Source organism: Anser brachyrhynchus (assembly GCF_964034855.1).
Source record: "Anser brachyrhynchus genome assembly, chromosome: 5".
Classification (NCBI taxonomy): Eukaryota; Metazoa; Chordata; class Aves; order Anseriformes; family Anatidae; genus Anser; species Anser brachyrhynchus.
Genome location: NC_137699.1, coordinates 38926512 through 38947734, shown reverse-complemented (window position 1 = coordinate 38947734; position 21223 = coordinate 38926512). Strand labels below are relative to the sequence as shown.

The 21223-nt window shown below is 43.6% G+C and overlaps 1 protein-coding gene across 1 annotated transcript; it reads left to right on the top strand.

The window, feature by feature from the left end:
* Positions 1-339: 339 nt before the first annotated feature.
* LOC308196587 (uncharacterized protein) lies at positions 340-20730 on the top strand (the record flags this gene model as incomplete). Its single annotated transcript, XM_080595725.1, has 19 exons — positions 340-6967; positions 7534-7736; positions 8612-8786; positions 8968-9218; positions 10656-10839; positions 11237-11435; positions 12327-12505; positions 12761-12830; positions 13129-13229; positions 13588-13619; positions 14383-14560; positions 15251-15355; positions 15534-15568; positions 15955-16077; positions 16188-16286; positions 17029-17157; positions 17950-18007; positions 18620-18725; positions 19352-20730. 19 exons carry the CDS (start codon positions 340-342, stop codon positions 19554-19556), a joined length of 9060 nt encoding a protein of 3019 aa, XP_080451851.1. The 3' UTR covers positions 19557-20730.
* Between the last annotated feature and the right edge of the window lie 493 nt (positions 20731-21223).

Sequence of the window (21223 nt, the reverse complement as noted above, 5' to 3'; positions counted from 1 at the left end):
TCTACCAGCACCAGCACCTTCACGCCGACGCCTACGGTCATCCCCTCAACCAGCACCACTTACCGCACGGAAGCCACTACCTCTTGTCAACCTGAACTGTGCTCCTGGACGGAATGGTTCGATGTTGACTTCCCCGCCTCAGGACCAAACCAGGGAGACTTCGAAACCTACCAGCACATCCGGGCTGCCGGGAAGGAAGTCTGTCAACAGCCCAAACAAATCCAGTGCCAGGCGGAGGACTACCCCGAGATTTCCATCGAAAACGTCGGGCAGGTTGTACAGTGTGACGTCCACTTTGGACTGGTGTGCAAGAACGAAGACCAGCCCGGCCGATTCAAGATGTGCCTCAACTACAAGATCCGCGTCCTCTGCTGCATCCCTAACTCCATCTGCCCACCCACCACCTCACCTACCACCAGCCCCACCAGCACCATCATCCCAAGCACCATCACATCACCCACCACGGTCACGACCTCCACCTCTACTAGCTACTCCACCTCCACAGCACCCACCTCCTCACAAACAACACCAATAAGCTCTACCAGCACCAGCACCTTCACGCCGACGCCTACGGTCATCCCCTCAACCAGCACCACTTACCGCACGGAAGCCACTACCACTTGTCAACCTGAACTGTGCTCCTGGACGGAATGGTTCGATGTTGACTTCCCCGCCTCGGGACCAAACCAGGGAGACTTCGAAACCTACCAGCACATCCGGGCTGCCGGGAAGGAAGTCTGTCAACAGCCCAAACAAATCCAGTGCCAGGCGGAGGACTACCCCGAGATTTCCATCGAAAACGTCGGGCAGGTTGTACAGTGTGACGTCAACTTTGGACTGGTGTGCAAGAACGAAGACCAGCCCGGCCGATTCAAGATGTGCCTCAACTACAAGATCCGCGTCCTCTGCTGCATCCCTAACTCCAACTGCCCACCCACCACCTCACCTACCACCAGCCCCACCAGCACCATCATCCCAAGCACCGTCACATCACCCACCACGGTCACGACCTCCACCTCTACTAGCTACTCCACCTCCACAGCACCCACCTCCTCACAAACAACACCAATAAGCTCTACCAGCACCAGCACCTTCACGCCGACGCCTACGGTCATCCCCTCAACCAGCACCACTTACCGCACGGAAGCCACTACCACTTGTCAACCTGAACTGTGCTCCTGGACGGAATGGTTCGATGTTGACTTCCCCGCCTCGGGACCAAACCAGGGAGACTTCGAAACCTACCAGCACATCCGGGCTGCCGGGAAGGAAGTCTGTCAACAGCCCAAACAAATCCAGTGCCAGGCGGAGGACTACCCCGAGATTTCCATCGAAAACATCGGGCAGGTTGTACAGTGTGACGTCCACTTTGGACTGGTGTGCAAGAACGAAGACCAGCCCGGCCGATTCAAGATGTGCCTCAACTACAAGATCCGCGTCCTCTGCTGCATCCCTAACTCCATCTGCCCACCCACCACCTCACCTACCACCAGCCCCACCAGCACCATCATCCCAAGCACTGTCACATCACCCACCACGGTCACGACCTCCACCTCTACTAGCTACTCCACCTCCACAGCACCCACCTCCTCACAATCAACACCAATAAGCTCTACCAGCACCAGCACCTTCACGCCGACGCCTACGGTCATCCCCTCAACCAGCACCACTTACCGCACGGAAGCCACTACCTCTTGTCAACCTGAACTGTGCTCCTGGACGGAATGGTTCGATGTTGACTTCCCCGCCTCGGGACCAAACCAGGGAGACTTCGAAACCTACCAGCACATCCGGGCTGCCGGGAAGGAAGTCTGTCAACAGCCCAAACAAATCCAGTGCCAGGCGGAGGACTACCCCGAGATTTCCATCGAAAACGTCGGGCAGGTTGTACAGTGTGACGTCCACTTTGGACTGGTGTGCAAGAACGAAGACCAGCCCGGCCGATTCAAGATGTGCCTCAACTACAAGATCCGCGTCCTCTGCTGCATCACTAACTCCAACTGCCCACCCACCACCTCACCTACCACCAGCCCCACCAGCACCATCATCCCAAGCACCGTCACATCACCCACCACGGTCACGACCTCCACCTCTACTAGCTACTCCACCTCCACAGCACCCACCTCCTCACAAACAACACCAATAAGCTCTACCAGCACCAGCACCTTCACGCCGACGCCTACGGTCATCCCCTCAACCAGCACCACTTACCGCACGGAAGCCACTACCACTTGTCAACCTGAACTGTGCTCCTGGACGGAATGGTTCGATGTTGACTTCCCCGCCTCGGGACCAAACCAGGGAGACTTCGAAACCTACCAGCACATCCGGGCTGCCGGGAAGGAAGTCTGTCAACAGCCCAAACAAATCCAGTGCCAGGCGGAGGACTACCCCGAGATTTCCATCGAAAACGTCGGGCAGGTTGTACAGTGTGACGTCCACTTTGGACTGGTGTGCAAGAACGAAGACCAGCCCGGTCGATTCAAGATGTGCCTCAACTACAAGATCCGCGTACTCTGCTGCATCCCTAACTCCATCTGCCCACCCACCACCTCACCTACCACCAGCCCCACCAGCACCATCATCCCAAGCACTGTCACATCACCCACCACGGTCACGACCTCCACCTCTACTAGCTACTCCACCTCCACAGCACCCACCTCCTCACAATCAACACCAATAAGCTCTACCAGCACCAGCACCTTCACGCCGACACCTACGGTCATCCCCTCAACCAGCACCACTTACCGCACGGAAGCCACTACCACTTGTCAACCTCAACTGTGCTCCTGGACGGAATGGTTCGATGTTGACTTCCCCGCCTCGGGACCAAACCAGGGAGACTTTGAAACCTACCAGCACATCCGGGCTGCCGGGAAGGAAGTCTGTCAACAGCCCAAACAAATCCAGTGCCAGGCGGAGGACTACCCCGAGATTTCCATCGAAAACATCGGGCAGGTTGTACAGTGTGACGTCCACTTTGGACTGGTGTGCAAGAACGAAGACCAGCCCGGCCGATTCAAGATGTGCCTCAACTACAAGATCCGCGTACTCTGCTGCATCCCTAACTCCATCTGCCCACCCACCACCTCACCTACCACCAGCCCCACCAGCACCATCATCCCAAGCACTGTCACATCACCCACCACGGTCACGACCTCCACCTCTACTAGCTACTCCACCTCCACAGCACCCACCTCCTCACAATCAACACCAATAAGCTCTACCAGCACCAGCACCTTCACGCCGACGCCTACGGTCATCCCCTCAACCAGCACCACTTACCGCACGGAAGCCACTACCTCTTGTCAACCTGAACTGTGCTCCTGGACGGAATGGTTCGATGTTGACTTCCCCGCCTCGGGACCAAACCAGGGAGACTTCGAAACCTACCAGCACATCCGGGCTGCCGGGAAGGAAGTCTGTCAACAGCCCAAACAAATCCAGTGCCAGGCGGAGGACTACCCCGAGATTTCCATCGAAAACGTCGGGCAGGTTGTACAGTGTGACGTCCACTTTGGACTGGTGTGCAAGAACGAAGACCAGCCCGGCCGATTCAAGATGTGCCTCAACTACAAGATCCGCGTCCTCTGCTGCATCCCTAACTCCATCTGCCCACCCACCACCTCACCTACCACCAGCCCCACCAGCACCATCATCCCAAGCACCGTCACATCACCCACCACGGTCACGACCTCCACCTCTACTAGCTACTCCACCTCCACAGCACCCACCTCCTCACAAACAACACCAATAAGCTCTACCAGCACCAGCACCTTCACGCCGACGCCTACGGTCATCCCCTCAACCAGCACCACTTACCGCACGGAAGCCACTACCACTTGTCAACCTGAACTGTGCTCCTGGACGGAATGGTTCGATGTTGACTTCCCCGCCTCGGGACCAAACCAGGGAGACTTCGAAACCTACCAGCACATCCGGGCTGCCGGGAAGGAAGTCTGTCAACAGCCCAAACAAATCCAGTGCCAGGCGGAGGACTACCCCGAGATTTCCATCGAAAACGTCGGGCAGGTTGTACAGTGTGACGTCCACTTTGGACTGGTGTGCAAGAACGAAGACCAGCCCGGCCGATTCAAGATGTGCCTCAACTACAAGATCCGCGTCCTCTGCTGCATCCCTAACTCCATCTGCCCACCCACCACCTCACCTACCACCAGCCCCACCAGCACCATCATCCCAAGCACCGTCACATCACCCACCACGGTCACGACCTCCACCTCTACTAGCTACTCCACCTCCACAGCACCCACCTCCTCACAATCAACACCAATAAGCTCTACCAGCACCAGCACCTTCACGCCGACGCCTACGGTCATCCCCTCAACCAGCACCACTTACCGCACGGAAGCCACTACCACTTGTCAACCTGAACTGTGCTCCTGGACGGAATGGTTCGATGTTGACTTCCCCGCCTCGGGACCAAACCAGGGAGACTTCGAAACCTACCAGCACATCCGGGCTGCCGGGAAGGAAGTCTGTCAACAGCCCAAACAAATCCAGTGCCAGGCGGAGGACTACCCCGAGATTTCCATCGAAAACATCGGGCAGGTTGTACAGTGTGACGTCCACTTTGGACTGGTGTGCAAGAACGAAGACCAGCCCGGCCGATTCAAGATGTGCCTCAACTACAAGATCCGCGTACTCTGCTGCATCCCTAACTCCATCTGCCCACCCACCACCTCACCTACCACCAGCCCCACCAGCACCATCATCCCAAGCACTGTCACATCACCCACCACGGTCACGACCTCCACCTCTACTAGCTACTCCACCTCCACAGCACCCACCTCCTCACAATCAACACCAATAAGCTCTACCAGCACCAGCACCTTCACGCCGACGCCTACGGTCATCCCCTCAACCAGCACCACTTACCGCACGGAAGCCACTACCACTTGTCAACCTGAACTGTGCTCCTGGACGGAATGGTTCGACGTTGACTTCCCCGCCTCGGGACCAAACCAGGGAGACTTCGAAACCTACCAGCACATCCGGGCTGCCGGGAAGGAAGTCTGTCAACAGCCCAAACAAATCCAGTGTCAGGCGGAGGACTACCCCGAGATTTCCATCGAAAACATCGGGCAGGTTGTACAGTGTGACGTCCACTTTGGACTGGTGTGCAAGAACGAAGACCAGCCCGGCCGATTCAAGATGTGCCTCAACTACAAGATCCGCGTCCTCTGCTGCATCCCTAACTCCAACTGCCCACCCACCACCTCACCTACCACCAGCCCCACCAGCACCATCATCCCAAGCACCGTCACATCACCCACCACGGTCACGACCTCCACCTCCACCAGCTACTCCACCACCACAGCGCCCACCTCCTCACAATCAACACCAATAAGCTCTACCAGCACCAGCACCTTCACGCCGACGCCTACGGTCATCCCCTCAACCAGCACCACTTACCGCACGGAAGCCACTACCACTTGTCAACCTGAATTTTGCTCCTGGACGGAATGGTTCGATGTTGACTTCCCCGCCTCGGGACCAAACCAGGGAGACTTCGAAACCTACCAGCACATCCGGGCTGCCGGGAAGGAAGTCTGTCAACAGCCCAAACAAATCCAGTGCCAGGCGGAGGACTACCCCGAGATTTCCATCGAAAACGTCGGGCAGGTTGTACAGTGTGACGTCCACTTTGGACTGGTGTGCAAGAACGAAGACCAGCCCGGCCGATTCAAGATGTGCCTCAACTACAAGATCCGCGTACTCTGCTGCATCCCTAACTCCATCTGCCCACCCACCACCTCACCTACCACCAGCCCCACCAGCACCATCATCCCAAGCACCGTCACATCACCCACCACGGTCACGACCTCCACCTCCACCAGCTACTCCACCACCACAGCGCCCACCTCCTCACAATCAACACCAATAAGCTCTACCAGCACCAGCACCTTCACGCCGACGCCTACGGTCATCCCCTCAACCAGCACCACTTACCGCACGGAAGCCACTACCACTTGTCAACCTGAATTTTGCTCCTGGACGGAATGGTTCGATGTTGACTTCCCCGCCTCGGGACCAAACCAGGGAGACTTCGAAACCTACCAGCACATCCGGGCTGCCGGGAAGGAAGTCTGTCAACAGCCCAAACAAATCCAGTGCCAGGCGGAGGACTACCCCGAGATTTCCATCGAAAACTTCGGGCAGGTTGTACAGTGTGACGTCAACTTTGGACTGGTGTGCAAGAACGAAGACCAGCCCGGCCGATTCAAGATGTGCCTCAACTACAAGATCCGCGTCCTCTGCTGCATCACTAACTCCAACTGCCCACCCACCACCTCACCTACCACCAGCCCCACCAGCACCATCATCCCAAGCACCATCACATCACCCACCACGGTCACGACCTCCACCTCCACTAGCTACTCCACCTCCACAGCACCCACCTCCTCACAATCAACACCAATAAGCTCTACCAGCACCAGCACCTTCACGCCGACGCCTACGGTCATCCCCTCAACCAGCACCACTTACCGCACGGAATCTACTACCATCTGTCAACCTGAAGTGTGCTCCTGGACGGAATGGTTCGACGTTGACTTCCCCGCCTCGGGACCAAACCAGGGAGACTTCGAAACCTACCAGCACATCCGGGCTGCCGGGAAGGAAGTCTGTCAACAGCCCAAACAAATCCAGTGCCAGGCGGAGGACTACCCCGAGATTTCCATCGAAAACATCGGGCAGGTTGTACAGTGTGATGTCCACTTTGGACTGGTATGCAGGAACGAAGACCAGCCCGGTAAATTCAAGATGTGCTTCAACTACAAGATCCGCGTCCTCTGCTGCACCCCTAAGTACTACTGCCCACAGTCCACCACGCCATCCCGTGCCCCTTCAACCATCTCTACGGCATCAGAAACCACCAGTTATACTACTTCTATTCCTACGTCTACACCATGTTTCTGCAAAATAGGAGATGACGTTTATTCACCTGGTAAATTTTCTCTTTTTTTTATTTTTTTTTTACGTATTTCCTTCATTTGTCACTATATTTTTCATTGTCTTTACGTTTTTCATTTTTTCATGTTCATATGTCTTTATGAAAGAAAAACAAGAAAAATGTCAACCATGATAGAAAGAGTAAACAGAGCAACATGCACACAGTCGAACAGCTCAACACCATTAGAGCAATGCCCATTCCATTCCCCAGCAATAGAGGCCCCCTGGCCTACTCTTCCAGTTCTATTGTACAGCATGATGCCTTGTGGTGTCCACTCTCACCTTCTTTTACACCCCCAGTCTTTTCGTTGGCAGGGCAGCCTGAGCAGCTGCAAAGTCCTATAGTTGGTGTCAGCACTGCTCAGCCACAACTAAAACGTCAGTGTTTTGTCACCATTATTTTCATCCTAAATACAAAACACAGCACCATACCTGCTGCTATGAAAAATATTAACTCTGTCCCAGATGAAACCAGGACACCTGGAAATGTAATGCCTTGTTAAATTTTGATTTTTTATTATTTTCTGTCTCTTTCTGACTGCATTTTCTTTCTTTCTTCAGGTGATGTGATTTACAACAGAATGGACAGTGATGGATGTAGATTTTATGCCATTTGCAGTCAAGCATGTTCAGTTGAACGATACACCGGACCTTGTAATGTTACTACTCCTGTAACTACTACTTCCCCTCAGACACCTACTGTAACAACATCAGCTCCATACCCTCCTTCAGGTTGTGTTTCTAGTACTTACCCTCCCCTACAGGTATGTAGTTCCTGTGTTATATTATGATTGCTGAAATAACGTTGGTGGTAGTTTGATACCACAAAAGAACTGTCAGCAGTCTTTAAAACTTACACATCCAGATTGTCAGAATAACTGTTGCTAGTGATGGACAATATACAACATAAAATTTTTATGTGCCTACTTTATATATATATATTGCAAACTAAGAAAAATGCACTTTTTTTCTTATGATTTCAGTGATAGCAAAAAATGCTTTTCGATGCACTGCATTGCATAAGTAACAAACCTTCTTAGTGAAACAGAAGAGCAAATTTTCTTGTGTATTTTCCCTCTTGATTAAATGGAAAAATCTAATCTACCATGGAAATTTGTAACTGTTTCTGTTCTCCTATCCTCTTACCAGTACTTTTTTTTTTTTAATGGTGATTGTCTGTGCTGATAGTGAAGTACAGTATGCATATACATGTATACTTATCCAGTTCAAAGGATATCAGTTCCCTTAACTTAAAAAATATCTCACAAACTCTCAGAAGAGCTCCTAATGCAGAATGAATAGCTGGAATTAAGGCTTTACCTCCTTCTAGTATAAAAAAATTGAATTGTGCAGAACACTGTAAACCTTCTGCTGCCAGTGAAGATTTTCATTTCAGTTCTTGTTCCAGATTTGGAAAGCAAAGCAATTTCCGATTCTCCATACCGCGGTCAGAAGAATGAATACCTCTGGTCAACATCTTAAACCATTAGTACCACAAATTCAAAAGAAGGAACTTATATATTCATTTGCTTTCCAACAACACTGTCACTGGAAACGTTACACAATTGAACTACAAATATGAGTAAAATTCATACCTGTTTGCAAATTCCCGTGATAGCAATTGTTGTTTATTTTGCAGCCTGGCCAGAGATACAAATTATCCAACTGTACAGAAATCATCTGTGAGGGAGACAACAAAATAAAAGTAGTCCAAACAATCTGCCCACCTGTAAAGGAAATTAGCTGTGCAAACAAATATCCACCAATACTGGTACCTGATGAAAATCGCTGCTGTTACCACTACGAGTGTCAATGTAAGTATCAGTAGATTAAGGAATTACATTTTTGGAAATAAGCAAAACTTTGCACAGAATATATAGGGAGTTTGTTTTTCTAAGTTTGCTCTTGAAATTGTAGTATATTCACTTCATTGCCTAAATTCTTTCTTCTACATTAACTTTCATGTTAATCCTCTAAATATTTTCTCTCCACCAGGTGTGTGCAGTGGATGGGGTGATCCTCATTATATTACTTTTGATGGAACCTACTATACTTTCCTTGAAAACTGCACTTATGTCCTGGTGAAACAGATTGTACCTAAATACGACAACTTCCGTGTTTACATTGACAATTATTACTGCGATTCAAAAGATGGACTTTCCTGTCCTAAATCGATTATTATTTTCTACAAATCTGCAGAAGTGGTGCTGACCCGTGAACTCATGAATGGTGTGATGACGAATGTGGTAAAATATTTTTTTTAATTATTTCTGTATTTTTGAAAAAGACAAATAAGGTCCATAGGCCTTACTGATTTTCATTTGAAATATAGCCTGTTAAGAGTATCAGATCACAGAGGTGACAAGGGCAGAAGAAATCATTAGTTTAAAAAATGATTATACTAATTTCTTCAAACTTAGTGTCACAAACAGCTTAGCACTACGCAGGTATGAATACATTACATGTGTATTTGCATGTATATAAATGACACTAGGAAACAGATTAATACAGCTGAAGACAGAAAGAATGCTTACACTGCTACTTGATCCATGTTTCCTAAAAACTAATGCACTGTGCCTTTCACTTATGTAAGCAAACACATTATGAATAAACACAAATGCAAATTGCAAGCATCATTCTTCTCTCATGGTCAGACTGGTATGTATCCCATAGTGGCTGGCTGACTAGGAATTGCTTTCTTTGCATGGAGAACTTCAGGCACCAAACAAAGCTATAACATGATTCCTTCTCTGATCCCTTGCTGGGAAGAGTGGTATAGCTGAAGAAGAGGGGAGACCAGGGGTGTCACTTCATTTTAAGATCCTAACTCAGTGTTGACAGCCAATGAAAACCAGAAGTCAGTCCCAGTGTTACACTGGTGGATTTATTAGGTGGTTAGAGAACAGAAAGAGGTGAGATGATTAGTTTGTCTTAATATGTACTCTCCCTCTTCTGAGCCAGGCAAACCTCTCCTTACTTACAACCAGAAAGTCAAGCTGAAATAATCAGTCCAGTGATTCCCAGTGAAAGAGAACAGTAACTGACTGTTCTAACTCTGACTTTATTTCAATTCAATTCAAAGAAAGTTGCAGAATAATTCCTGACAAAAAGTTATTAAATGAGTATGTCCACCTCTTATAAAACACAGACTACAAATGGAACAGCTTAGATTAAAGAATAAACATGATCACTAGGTAAAATTGGCAATGGGGACATTTGACTTCATTTTGAGTTCATACAACTCTTCCAATGCCACACAACATGTAGTATAGGGATGGTGTGATTTTGCAGCAAAGTTATTACACAATAACGGCAGGAATATTTCTGTAGCTAAAGAAAACTACCAGTCATTTTTTATATGAAGAATATTTACATGAAACAAAATTATGAAGGATACAAACAAAATACTTGAGTTTAGAATGCTGTACATTAGCACACAACCTGCACAAACACAGTACTTAGAAGTCACCTAGGTTATTTTGTCACAGTATATCAACTTAGCAATACAAGCTGAGAAATTAATGCTTTATATGTTGTTACTGAAATGCAAAAGGGATTGGATATGATGCGCAACAATACTGAGTTAAGCATGATTATGAAGATTATAAAATGCATTATTGAAAACAGACAGAAGCAGTGCTTATTGTGAAGTTGTGCTTTTTTTTTTTTAACTCTGCATTCAGATGTACTTCAACAAAAAGATTGTCCAACCAGGCTTTAAAAAGGATGGCATTTATTTCTCCACACTTGGCATCAATATGATTGTTGAAATACCAGAAATTGGTGCAACCATCACCTTTAGTGGGCTGATTTTCTCCGTGAAACTTCCGTACAGCAAATTTGGCAACAATACTGAAGGACAATGTGGTAAGATAGATATATTAATGGTATTTTCCCCATCCTCTGGTAGTTAATCTCACCCACTCTGCCTATGAAGGATCATGATAGACAGAAATATTTTGAATAGTAGTAAGATAGAATCAAGAACAGTTCTGGTCTTCATCTTCTGTAAGACCAAACGTTTATTATTTCAGCAACCTGCTTTTTGATTTGGGATTTGGGTTTGGGGTTTGTTAACTAAATTAAAACTCATATGATGTAAAGAAAGCAGTCCTTGTGAAGCAGGACACCTTACACATTTCATGAGCACATCACATCTAAACTTGACACCAGCACAATAATGTGTGATGATGTAGATCATCATCATCACATATCACAGATGTGGTGTATGACGCTTATATAGCTTGTCTCTGATATCTTCCAGGAACATGTACAAATAACAAAGCAGATGAATGCCGCTTGCCAAGTGGTAAGATCATTTCTTCCTGTCCCCAAATGGCTCATCACTGGCTTGTTGGTAACAACACATCATGCACTGGAGTACTACCACCACCACTCATAACCACACCTCCACCAAGGCCTCAGTGTAAAGTTCCTGAACTCTGCAAGATTATCCTGAGCAAGTAAGAAAAAAAAAAATGAATGAATTTGCTCTTTCCAGACAGAAATGTCTCAGTATCCTATGAAACGAGTAAGAAATGTAGCCCTACCATGTAATTATAGCTGAAAACCTCATCCTAATGTCAGGAAATATATAGTAAAGTGCCTCTGAAAAAAACCTCCTCTCCTTTTAGGACATGCACCCAAAGATAGCTGAGCAAGGAGAGGTGAAATCAGAAAATGAGGGAGACAGCCAGCACTGAAGTACTTAATTCCTGGGTTGCTATCACAAGCATTTCTCCCTCTGCTTTTCAGAGTATGTTTACTCACTCTTAGTCTCACTATTAAAGTAAGGACTGAACTTTAAAATTGAAGTGAGCCATTAGTCCAAAAGGTAACGAACTTGGTTACCAATGAGGATAACAAAGCAGGTAGAAACATCTCAGCCAAAGTGTCTTTCAGTCTTTGTATATGCTAGGTGCAATACGGAGATCCAACACCAACAAAGGTCTGTTTCCTGCAGTATTTCCTATGCGTGTGTGAGGTCTGGCAAGTTTTATTTCAACTGTGTCATTTATAAAGGCCATTGTCTGCACACTCACTGTAGTGTCTAATAAGTTATGAGCTATTCTATGTGCAATTTTTCTATCTCTTGGATACTCAGCATCCTTTTTTCATCTATCTGATGCAATTGCCTTCTTCATGAAATTTCTGACGTCAGGCTGATGAGAAGTTATGTACACTTACATACACACAATAACTATTAGCCTCTTTAGAAAAAAGTAGAGATTCCAACTTCCTAGCCTTTCCCTTCCTGAGTCTATGTCCCACATTAGTGGCCATTTTTACACTTAACTGTTTGTATATAATGACTTGTTAACATTAAAGGCTTTTGGTTTCTTTTCTGTCTGCAGAGTTTTTGCAAAATGCCATGATGTGATACCCCCAGAACCATTTTTCAAAGGATGCGTTTTTGATGGGTGTCGCATGACTGAAGAATCCATGCAGTGTTCCAGTCTGGAGATATATGCTACAGAGTGTGGTTCTAGAGGTGTCTGCATTGACTGGAGAGGAAAGACAAACAACATCTGCCGTAAGTATTGCAGAACTCAAAAATGTGTGTGTAAAACAGTAATAATTAGTGTTTTATTCAGTAAGCACATCATGCATCTTACAATTGACTATCATATTTTACCTACAAAAAGTCCTTATTGACAAAAGCCCCAGATGAAGGCAGCAATGCCAGAGTCACTTTGGCTGCAAGATGATCTACTATCAATTTTTTACCTACTATCTACCATTAGATCCCCTTTCAATTCTTCATCTTTTGTCCTTTTTTCCCATACAGCATACAACTGTCCAGCAAACATGGAATACAAGCCATGTGGGTCCATTAATCCTGCTACCTGTGAGCCAAGGTATGGAAAGACCAAAAAAACCAACTGCTTCTCTTTGTCTTTTTTCTACTTTTACCTACCTACTTCCCTTACTAAATTGAACTATTTCATAATTAAACATCTCATGAATTTGCATACTTTATTCAAGATTTATATATATCAGTCAGCTCTATGAAAATGCACTTGCTGTTGCACTTTGGAAAAGTAAATTACTTTGTCTCCTTTTTATCTGGCATGGCGACCTTCTGTACATGCCTCTTTCTCCAGCTCTAGTGAAAAAAACCATGATATTCAAATACATACATTCCACCCACTCTAGCTCTGTGGACCATCCTGGCTATGGAGTAACTGAAGGATGTTTCTGTCCTGAAGGAACAACACTCCTGAGTGAAGACAGCAGCATCTGTGTTTCTGAATGTTGTAAGTACTCTGTAACTGGTCTGGGGAATAAATAGAGGTCTGGATTGGTGGTTATGAGGCCTGAGTTCTACTGCCATCTTTTACATGGTCAGTTCATGGGCAATTCGATTTATTTAAGCTCCTCTGATCTCCCATCTAAAATAGAATAATAAACAATACCACCTTTTCTCCATCTTTACTTACATGAGACTTGGCAAGATGGAAGAATTCTGTCATTTATATTTCATAAGAACTAGTCTGCATATTCATTTTCTTGTTAGATTTATCTTCATAGTATTTCTATTTGAAACTGCACAAACTTATTAATTTTGTCACTTTTCAGTAGTATAAATCTCCATTCCTTTTTTTTTTTTTTCAGCTTGTAGGGAACCAAATGGAGTATACAGAGAGGTGAGTATCACTATCAACTTGATTTATAAAGTACAGACAGGTGAAGCAAGAGGACTTTTGAGGTTTCACAAGAACAAAGTTATGCTTAAGTTTGGAGAGACTTTCGGGTTTTTTCAAACATTTGTTCCCCTTCAATCTTAAAAAAAAATAATTCTGAGTGTGAAAGCAGAAACCACATTACTTCCTAAGAAATTAAACAGCAAATAATGGGATATTCTTTCAATAACCATCACCTCACAAAAAAAGGGAAAACAGGCAGATGGTATTAGTGGAACTTTGGCCATCTGCTTCTTTTATTTCCTCAAATTTGGTCTATTAAAGTAACTAGAGACAAAGTTGCAGATGGGTAACAAACTTTACCTGTTGCTGATAATGCTGACTGCATTCTTAGTTCCTCAACTGCATACAAATTATAGAAATTTATCTCTGTAATCTAATGTGTAAATGAATATGTCATATGATAGTTTCTTATTCAAAAATGCATGCAGAGTTCAATTCCTTCTCCTTTAGATCCCTGTATCCCTCGGACTAACACTACTAGTAAATAGAAATTGTAAGCTGTGTGAACATGCGAACATGCTGAGAACCTTAGTGGCCTCCAGGATCTTCTCTTAATTAGATTCAGTTTGAGCGTTTCTTATCAAAATACTAGAACCATGAAAAGGCTGATGTTATTAGGTATCACTGTATCCATGACTAAGAGAAATAGAAACAAATAAATTGATTTTGTTTTGAACTTACTTTTTTTTTTTTTTTCATACAGCCAGGAGAAAAATGGACAACAAATTGCCAGGAATGTGTCTGTGACAGATACACTCTCAGAGTGCAGTGTACAAAACATGTTTGTTCTATGCCACAGCAAAAAGCTTGTTACGAACCAGGTTACGTGCCTGTTCAGATACAGATACCAGAAGATCCATGCTGTACCAGGACTGAGTGCTGTAAGTACTGTCTCAGTTCTTTATAATGGGAAATATACTACATTCATTTGGGGGAACTACAGCAGTAATTTCTCTTTTTTTTATACTTTGCATTAATCTCATAACTCTTTCTTAAGATTTTCTTGCAAAGTATTTACTAGATGCCAGAAGAGAACAAAAATAAAGATGAATAGATTTTACCTAGATAGACACAGAAAAGTAACTGTAGATCTGCAATTTGACTTTTGGAAGGAAAAAAAAAAAAACAAAACTTTAACGCTGCCACCACCTGAAACAATATCCAAAAGCTATTCAAAACCTCTTCTTTTTCAAAGACCAGCATAAACTGTTTATCTTACCTTAAAAGATCTCTTGAATTTTTAAAAATTGTTCAAGAGAGTTTCTGAGCCTCTGGAGAGTCATCAGATTTTCCAGTCAGCACAGATTTCTCTTTAGAAATATGTCTTTCCAGCAATCACTGCTCTATTCTTCTCAGCGAATGCTTTGTTTTGCAAAGGTTATAGAAAGGCCGTTCACTTTAAAAATAGCTGGGCAAATATACTGAAATAGGCATTAAACTAGTCTGTGTAAATTTTTATCTACAACATCGTATCTGCCTCATTGGAAAACTTCTGAAGTTCATAAAAAACAAACTTGCTTTTGTTTAAAAATTCTGAGTTCACTATTTTCTATCTTTTTTACATTATACAGACTGTAATACCAGCCTCTGCCCTGAGGCCACACACCAGTGCTTAGAGGGACAGGAAATAATCACAGTAACACAGCCTGGAAAATGCTGTCCTACCTTTGAATGCAGTAAGTACCATGTACTTTTTTCAATGTGTTACTCAGAGCTATGAATACAAAAACCTTGAAAGAGAAAGACGCAAGTTATCAGTGATATTATATGGGGCCAACAAAGCAGCAGTTTCTTCATATACTTCTGCTTCTTAAATTTTGTACCTCTATGACACTCTTTCTTCCTTCTTTCCAGGACATGGCTGTGTAGTCAATGAAACCTACTATGCAGTAAGTACAAAGAGTAACTCAATAAAATACAACTTTACATAGGTTCACAATGCAACATTTTTGAGATCACTATCATAGACCACATTTGGCAGGAAGGCCTGTGATAAAACATTACTAATTGAGGCCAGCATATCAACACCCTTCCTACAAGCAAGAACATTTTCTGCTCTACTTTATATATTAGTAGAATTTACTTAGAAAATGAGAAGCATGGATATTACCAACAACAGAAACTCTGCTTAAATTAAACAAACAAAATGGTAAATTAAAAAAAAAGTATTTAAGGATAGTTTAGCCCATACGCACAGTTCAGCTTTGGTCTGTGATGTACGTACAGAACGCAACTTGCTTTCACTAATAATGATTTTTCTTCTGACTTTTCCCAGCCTGGAGCTGTGATACCATCAGGCCCCTGTGAAACCTGCACCTGCTCTGAATCCTCTTACTCAAGCCTTCAGCAGGTTGCTGTCAAGTGCCAGCCTGTTATCTGTGACACCTACTGCCCAATGGTGAGTACTATTTCGCAGTCAGTAATTCCTACCACACTCAGTTCAAGTAGCTGCAAACATGGTCAGTGTCCTCGCTCAATGGCATTTCCTCTCTCTTTCTTTTAAACCAGGGATATAAGTATACAGTGGAACCTGGAAAGTGCTGCGGCACATGCAAGGCAGAGGCCTGTATAGTGAAGATGGGAGACAACACTACACGCGTGCTCAAGGTAACTAACCCTGTTTCAGTTCACTTTTGGTGAACTGTTAGCCTTTCCACTCTTTCCTTGTCTCTATCACATTCACTTCCCAGGCTTTTTCTCATGTTAGACTAATGCTTGTTCAGATGGGATGAACTGTCTCACATGGCTTGAACAGCACCTCAGCCATGAGGCTGAGGCTTCTGTAAGCAACCGTGATACTGAACAGTGGCTTTCAGAACTCAAAATCAAATATATATATATATGTGAAAGCAGTGGGTTACCTTATTTGCCTTCAGCTCTGAAAAGGCAACACAGATTTCGCTCAAAGGATACTTTTGTTTTTCTGTCTGTGGAGGCAGATTCTGCTCCAAACAGTGGGTCTCGAGGTAGCTGAGAGCTTCGGGACAGAGTAAGTCAATGAAAACAGCAGAAATTCTGCCATGTATCTGCATGGGATTATGTCATGCCATAAATTCTCACAACACAAATTAGTCTTTCCAGATGAGTCCACATACTTTTCCCATGTATACAAAAAAACATTATCATATCTAGATAAAAATACAGCCTCTTCGCTTGGTTAATGAAGAAGACTTACGGCAGTATGATAATATGACAAGTAACCATCAGCTGCAATTCAAGGACATTATTCAAAATAATCACATTGCAATACACAGCAATGACAGAACACTGGTTGTTTGGGAGGGGCGGGTTGTTTCATTTTTATGCAAGAAGATTTTTATTCACCTTTATCTAATTTAATTACTTTCAGATTGGAGAATACTGGAATCAGCCTGGTAATAACTGTACAGCCTACACATGTGAAAAACACAACGGACAGTTCATTACAGTCATCGTAAAGAAAACCTGTCCCTACTTTAACGCTGATGACTGTGATCCAGTAAGTACTCTTTTACCTGTTCTCATGTTTGATTGAAAAGATTGCAGTGGTTAGCACCAGTGATAGCAGGATCATGATGTCCAGTGAAAATACCTAGAAGAAGCATCACAATTTTATCCTCTGTGAATCTGGTCCCCATCAAATTTCACTTCTAAAAAGCAAATTGATATTCAAAAGGTCCATATATCCTTACTGAATCAGAAAGATCACAGCATAATGTTTTGGATTCCTAAAAGTGCCAAGGGACTAGGAGCAAGAATCTTAACAGAAAATAATGGGATTTTTTTTCCTAAATTATTTACGCTTTCAATCTATTTTTTAGAATTCAGCCACTGACTGCAAAGGCAAAGGAAAACAAGCTATTTCGGTTCACAACATTAGTCAATTTAATACAGGTCATGGTAGATCAGAACCAGCCCCAGACATCTGGGGATTCAGTATTTCATTAACTGTGTTACTCTGTCTGACATAATCCTTCATCTGCACAGACTTCGGTCCTTCAAAATATCCTACATGTGCTACAAGCTTTATTTTGAAATTTTACTACTGAATTCTGATGATAGCAAAGTAATTACAGTCTTCCCCAATGTCTGCCTGCAAACAACTCAATATTCAGTTTTAGTAGTAGTTATATGTATGTACTATATGTAGTAGTGAGCCCTGCTTGAAATTAGATTCCATGTCAATACAAAGAACTTTCTGGCACTAGAGAAACCTAGGAAGCAGGGAAAGTCTCGCTATTAATATGCAGATATGAAATGTAAGTTACCTTTTTCTGTTTTCTCACTCAAGAATACCATCAAGCTATCAGATGATGGATGCTGTAGAGAGTGCTCGATAGTACCGACAGGTAAGTAATGATAATTTTGAGTAGAAGCACCATATGTACCTTATTAGGTGTATTAGTCCAACTTACACAGTACATGCAAAGACAGAAGAGGTGAACAGACCAAGTCTGGGACAACTGTCTTGCCCTGGGGTGAGAAAGATGGTAAGGGACAGAATGTTTCCAGCACACATTTTAGGGCTTTTGAAAACATGGATATGGAGAACTTTCCCATCCCTTACTGTTATATATGAGCCTCTTAATGAGATGGAGAGGACTCTGTCTATTCTCCAATTTCCACAGATACATTCTCTTTAAGGAAGAAAGTGAAGATGGTCCTGGAAGGTGGGTGTGCATCGAGCAGTTGCCACAGCACTGTTCTTGATTTCTACATTCTGCGCCAATGCTGCATAAGGGAAAAGTAGTTTTCTATTTGTTGCTAAAACAAGAAGAAAAAAAAGAAAAAAAGCCATCATTTAGCTATAAGCAATTAAAGGAGAAATGCATTGTGACCTAATTTTCTATTTCAGCTCCATCCATCTCAGTTTTCTTCTACGAATTGCCTATCATATACAGATATCTATCTACATGGACATATATTTTAAAATATTTTCTCTTGGTTTGTGGCAAAAACAGGTTGTAAGAAGCACAATACCACTACTGTCATCAAGCACCGCGGATGTGTATCTCCTGCACCTGTTGAGATGACATACTGTGAAGGCAGCTGTGATGCTTACTCACGGTAAGTGGTATAACAGACAATTGTGGTCTCCTGTCTTTTATTTGCTAAAACAGTGACATAAAGCAAATTTCTAGTTATTTTCTAGTATGTCCAAAACCCACCCAGCCATCAACTGTTCCCGTTGTGCTAACTAGAATTTTTAACAGACACGATGCTATATTAGCTTTATTACCTCAAGACTCACCAGGTCTTAACAGTCTGTTCAATGTGATAGTGAACAGACCTGAATTATGATCTTGCCCACGTAAAAGTAAGGTTATTTGTTTCATACTAGTCTCTCATTTTGGACTGGCTTGATATATGATCGGGATTATTTCATTCACTTTTTCTGTGTCTTAATGAATCACAGAATCATAGAACTGTTTGGGTTGGAAGGGACATTTAAAGATCATCTAGTTCCAACCCCCTGACACACTTTCCATTGGATTAGGATAAAAAGCTAGATTCATCCATTTTTAAAATGAGGAGCAACTTCTATGTCACCAAAATCCTCTAAGAATAGTAATATCAAGCCATATCCTCACGTGTAAACACACAACAATTGGTTATACTTAGTAATGGGTGAAAGGGGAATCGATGTCTCACATCATCTCTGAATCTTTCTCTTCTGTTGGTTTTCCAATCAGATATTCTCAAGAGGCAAACATGATGGAACATAAATGCTCATGTTGTCAGGAAGTCCAGACTAGCATAAGAAAGGTGACTCTGACGTGCAGTGATGGAACCCACCTTGATCACTCATACACCTACGTGGAGCAATGCAGCTGTGTGGGTGCTGAGTGCGTTCCCCAAGACATTGTCAACCAACAACAGCAAACAGGCAATATATGAGGCAAAGACCTCTCAAGAAAAAGGAAATGTCTAAAATTAGAACTAAAGAGAAGCCAAACAAGAGTTGAACATAGACTAAAACAAACCTTTGGAAAAAAAAAAAAAAGTAACAAAAGCAGCTAAAATTTTGGACAAACAGACGATATTTTCTGCATACAAGCTCAATATATCTGTCTACATTATTTCAGTTTTCATTACCATTGTATCTCATACTGGTTTTCATGTCTTTTCTTTGACATCTTGAGAGGTACAGTGTAAGATCATTTTGACATTTGTTGCTAGTTTGTATGTCTTCTGGAAAGCACTATACCATAAGACTGAGAGCTTACATTTACACAATGTCAACATTCTTTTCTGGCTTGACGCTTTCCTATGGTCACACAATTAATATACACTGTATAGGCATAAAATAAACTTTACTGCATACGAAAAAAAAGTTTTGCTGGTCATTGCATTCTGCAATCGCTTGACAATATCTAAGATTTCCATTGAGGTAGACTGACTTATTTTGTAACATCTTCATTCCAGTTTACTGAGACAGATCAAAAAAAAAAAAAAGGAAGAAAACTGTACCTCTCTTTTTCTTTCTTTTTCTTTTTTTGCATTATGGAAAATTTAGTTTGCAAAAAGCCATACCTTCTCAAAACTGTAAAATTCAATATTATAAACAATTTATAGGGCATTTTCCCTATCTATGCTTGTGAGAAAGAAAGACAGACAGACGGAAAGGAAGAAAGACTGAAAGATAGAAAGCCTGTCATAAGAAGCTGCTGCATACTACTCTTTGTTTACATAACACCATCAGCATATTAACTGTATGAAAATTTGGAATTTTTTTTTTTGTTTGTGGTTAACTGTTTACAGAAGAAGTATATATATATATATATTGCCAACAGGGGCATATGAAGGATTTTTGTGAACAATAATAATAATAATAATATATGTAAATTCTTTCCTAGGAAGCTTTTTAAAAGTTGTACCATTGCTATTTATTTTGTTTTTGGAAAATTGATTTATTGGGCCATTTATTTCAGAATTAATGTTACCCCATTTCTTAGTCTTAGTCATGTTATCTGGGTGTGGTGTATTTTCTTCTTCCATTTTGTGTTGGAATATTGTTTTATTTTTGTTCTTTATGAAAAAAGGAATGATGATTAATAAATTTTAAGCATTTTACAGCATGTGTCCTCTGTCTTTTCTCTGAATCACTCACATGAGCGTTGCTGACCCTAAAAGATATTTGCTTCCCACTCTACTAATTCCATACCTCAATAGGTCCACAGAATCACAGAATAGTTGAGGTAGGAAGGGACCTCTGGAGGTCATCTGGTCCAACCCCCCTACTCTAGTAGGAACACCTAGAGGAGACTGCCCATGACCATGTCCATGCAGCTCAAGACCCACAACCTCTCTGGGCAACCTGTGCCAGTGCTCAGGCACCTGCAGAGCACAGAAGTGCTTCGTATGTTCAGATGAAAACCCTTGTGTACCAGTTTGTGCCTATTGCCTCTGGTCCTGGCACTGGGCACCACTGACAGGAGCCTGGCTCCGTCCCCTCAGGTACTGACAGACAACGATGAGATCCCTCTAAGCCGCCTCTTCCCCAGGCTGAGCAGGCCCAGCTCTCCCAGCCTCTCCTCACGGGAGAGGAGCTCCAGGCCTTTGGT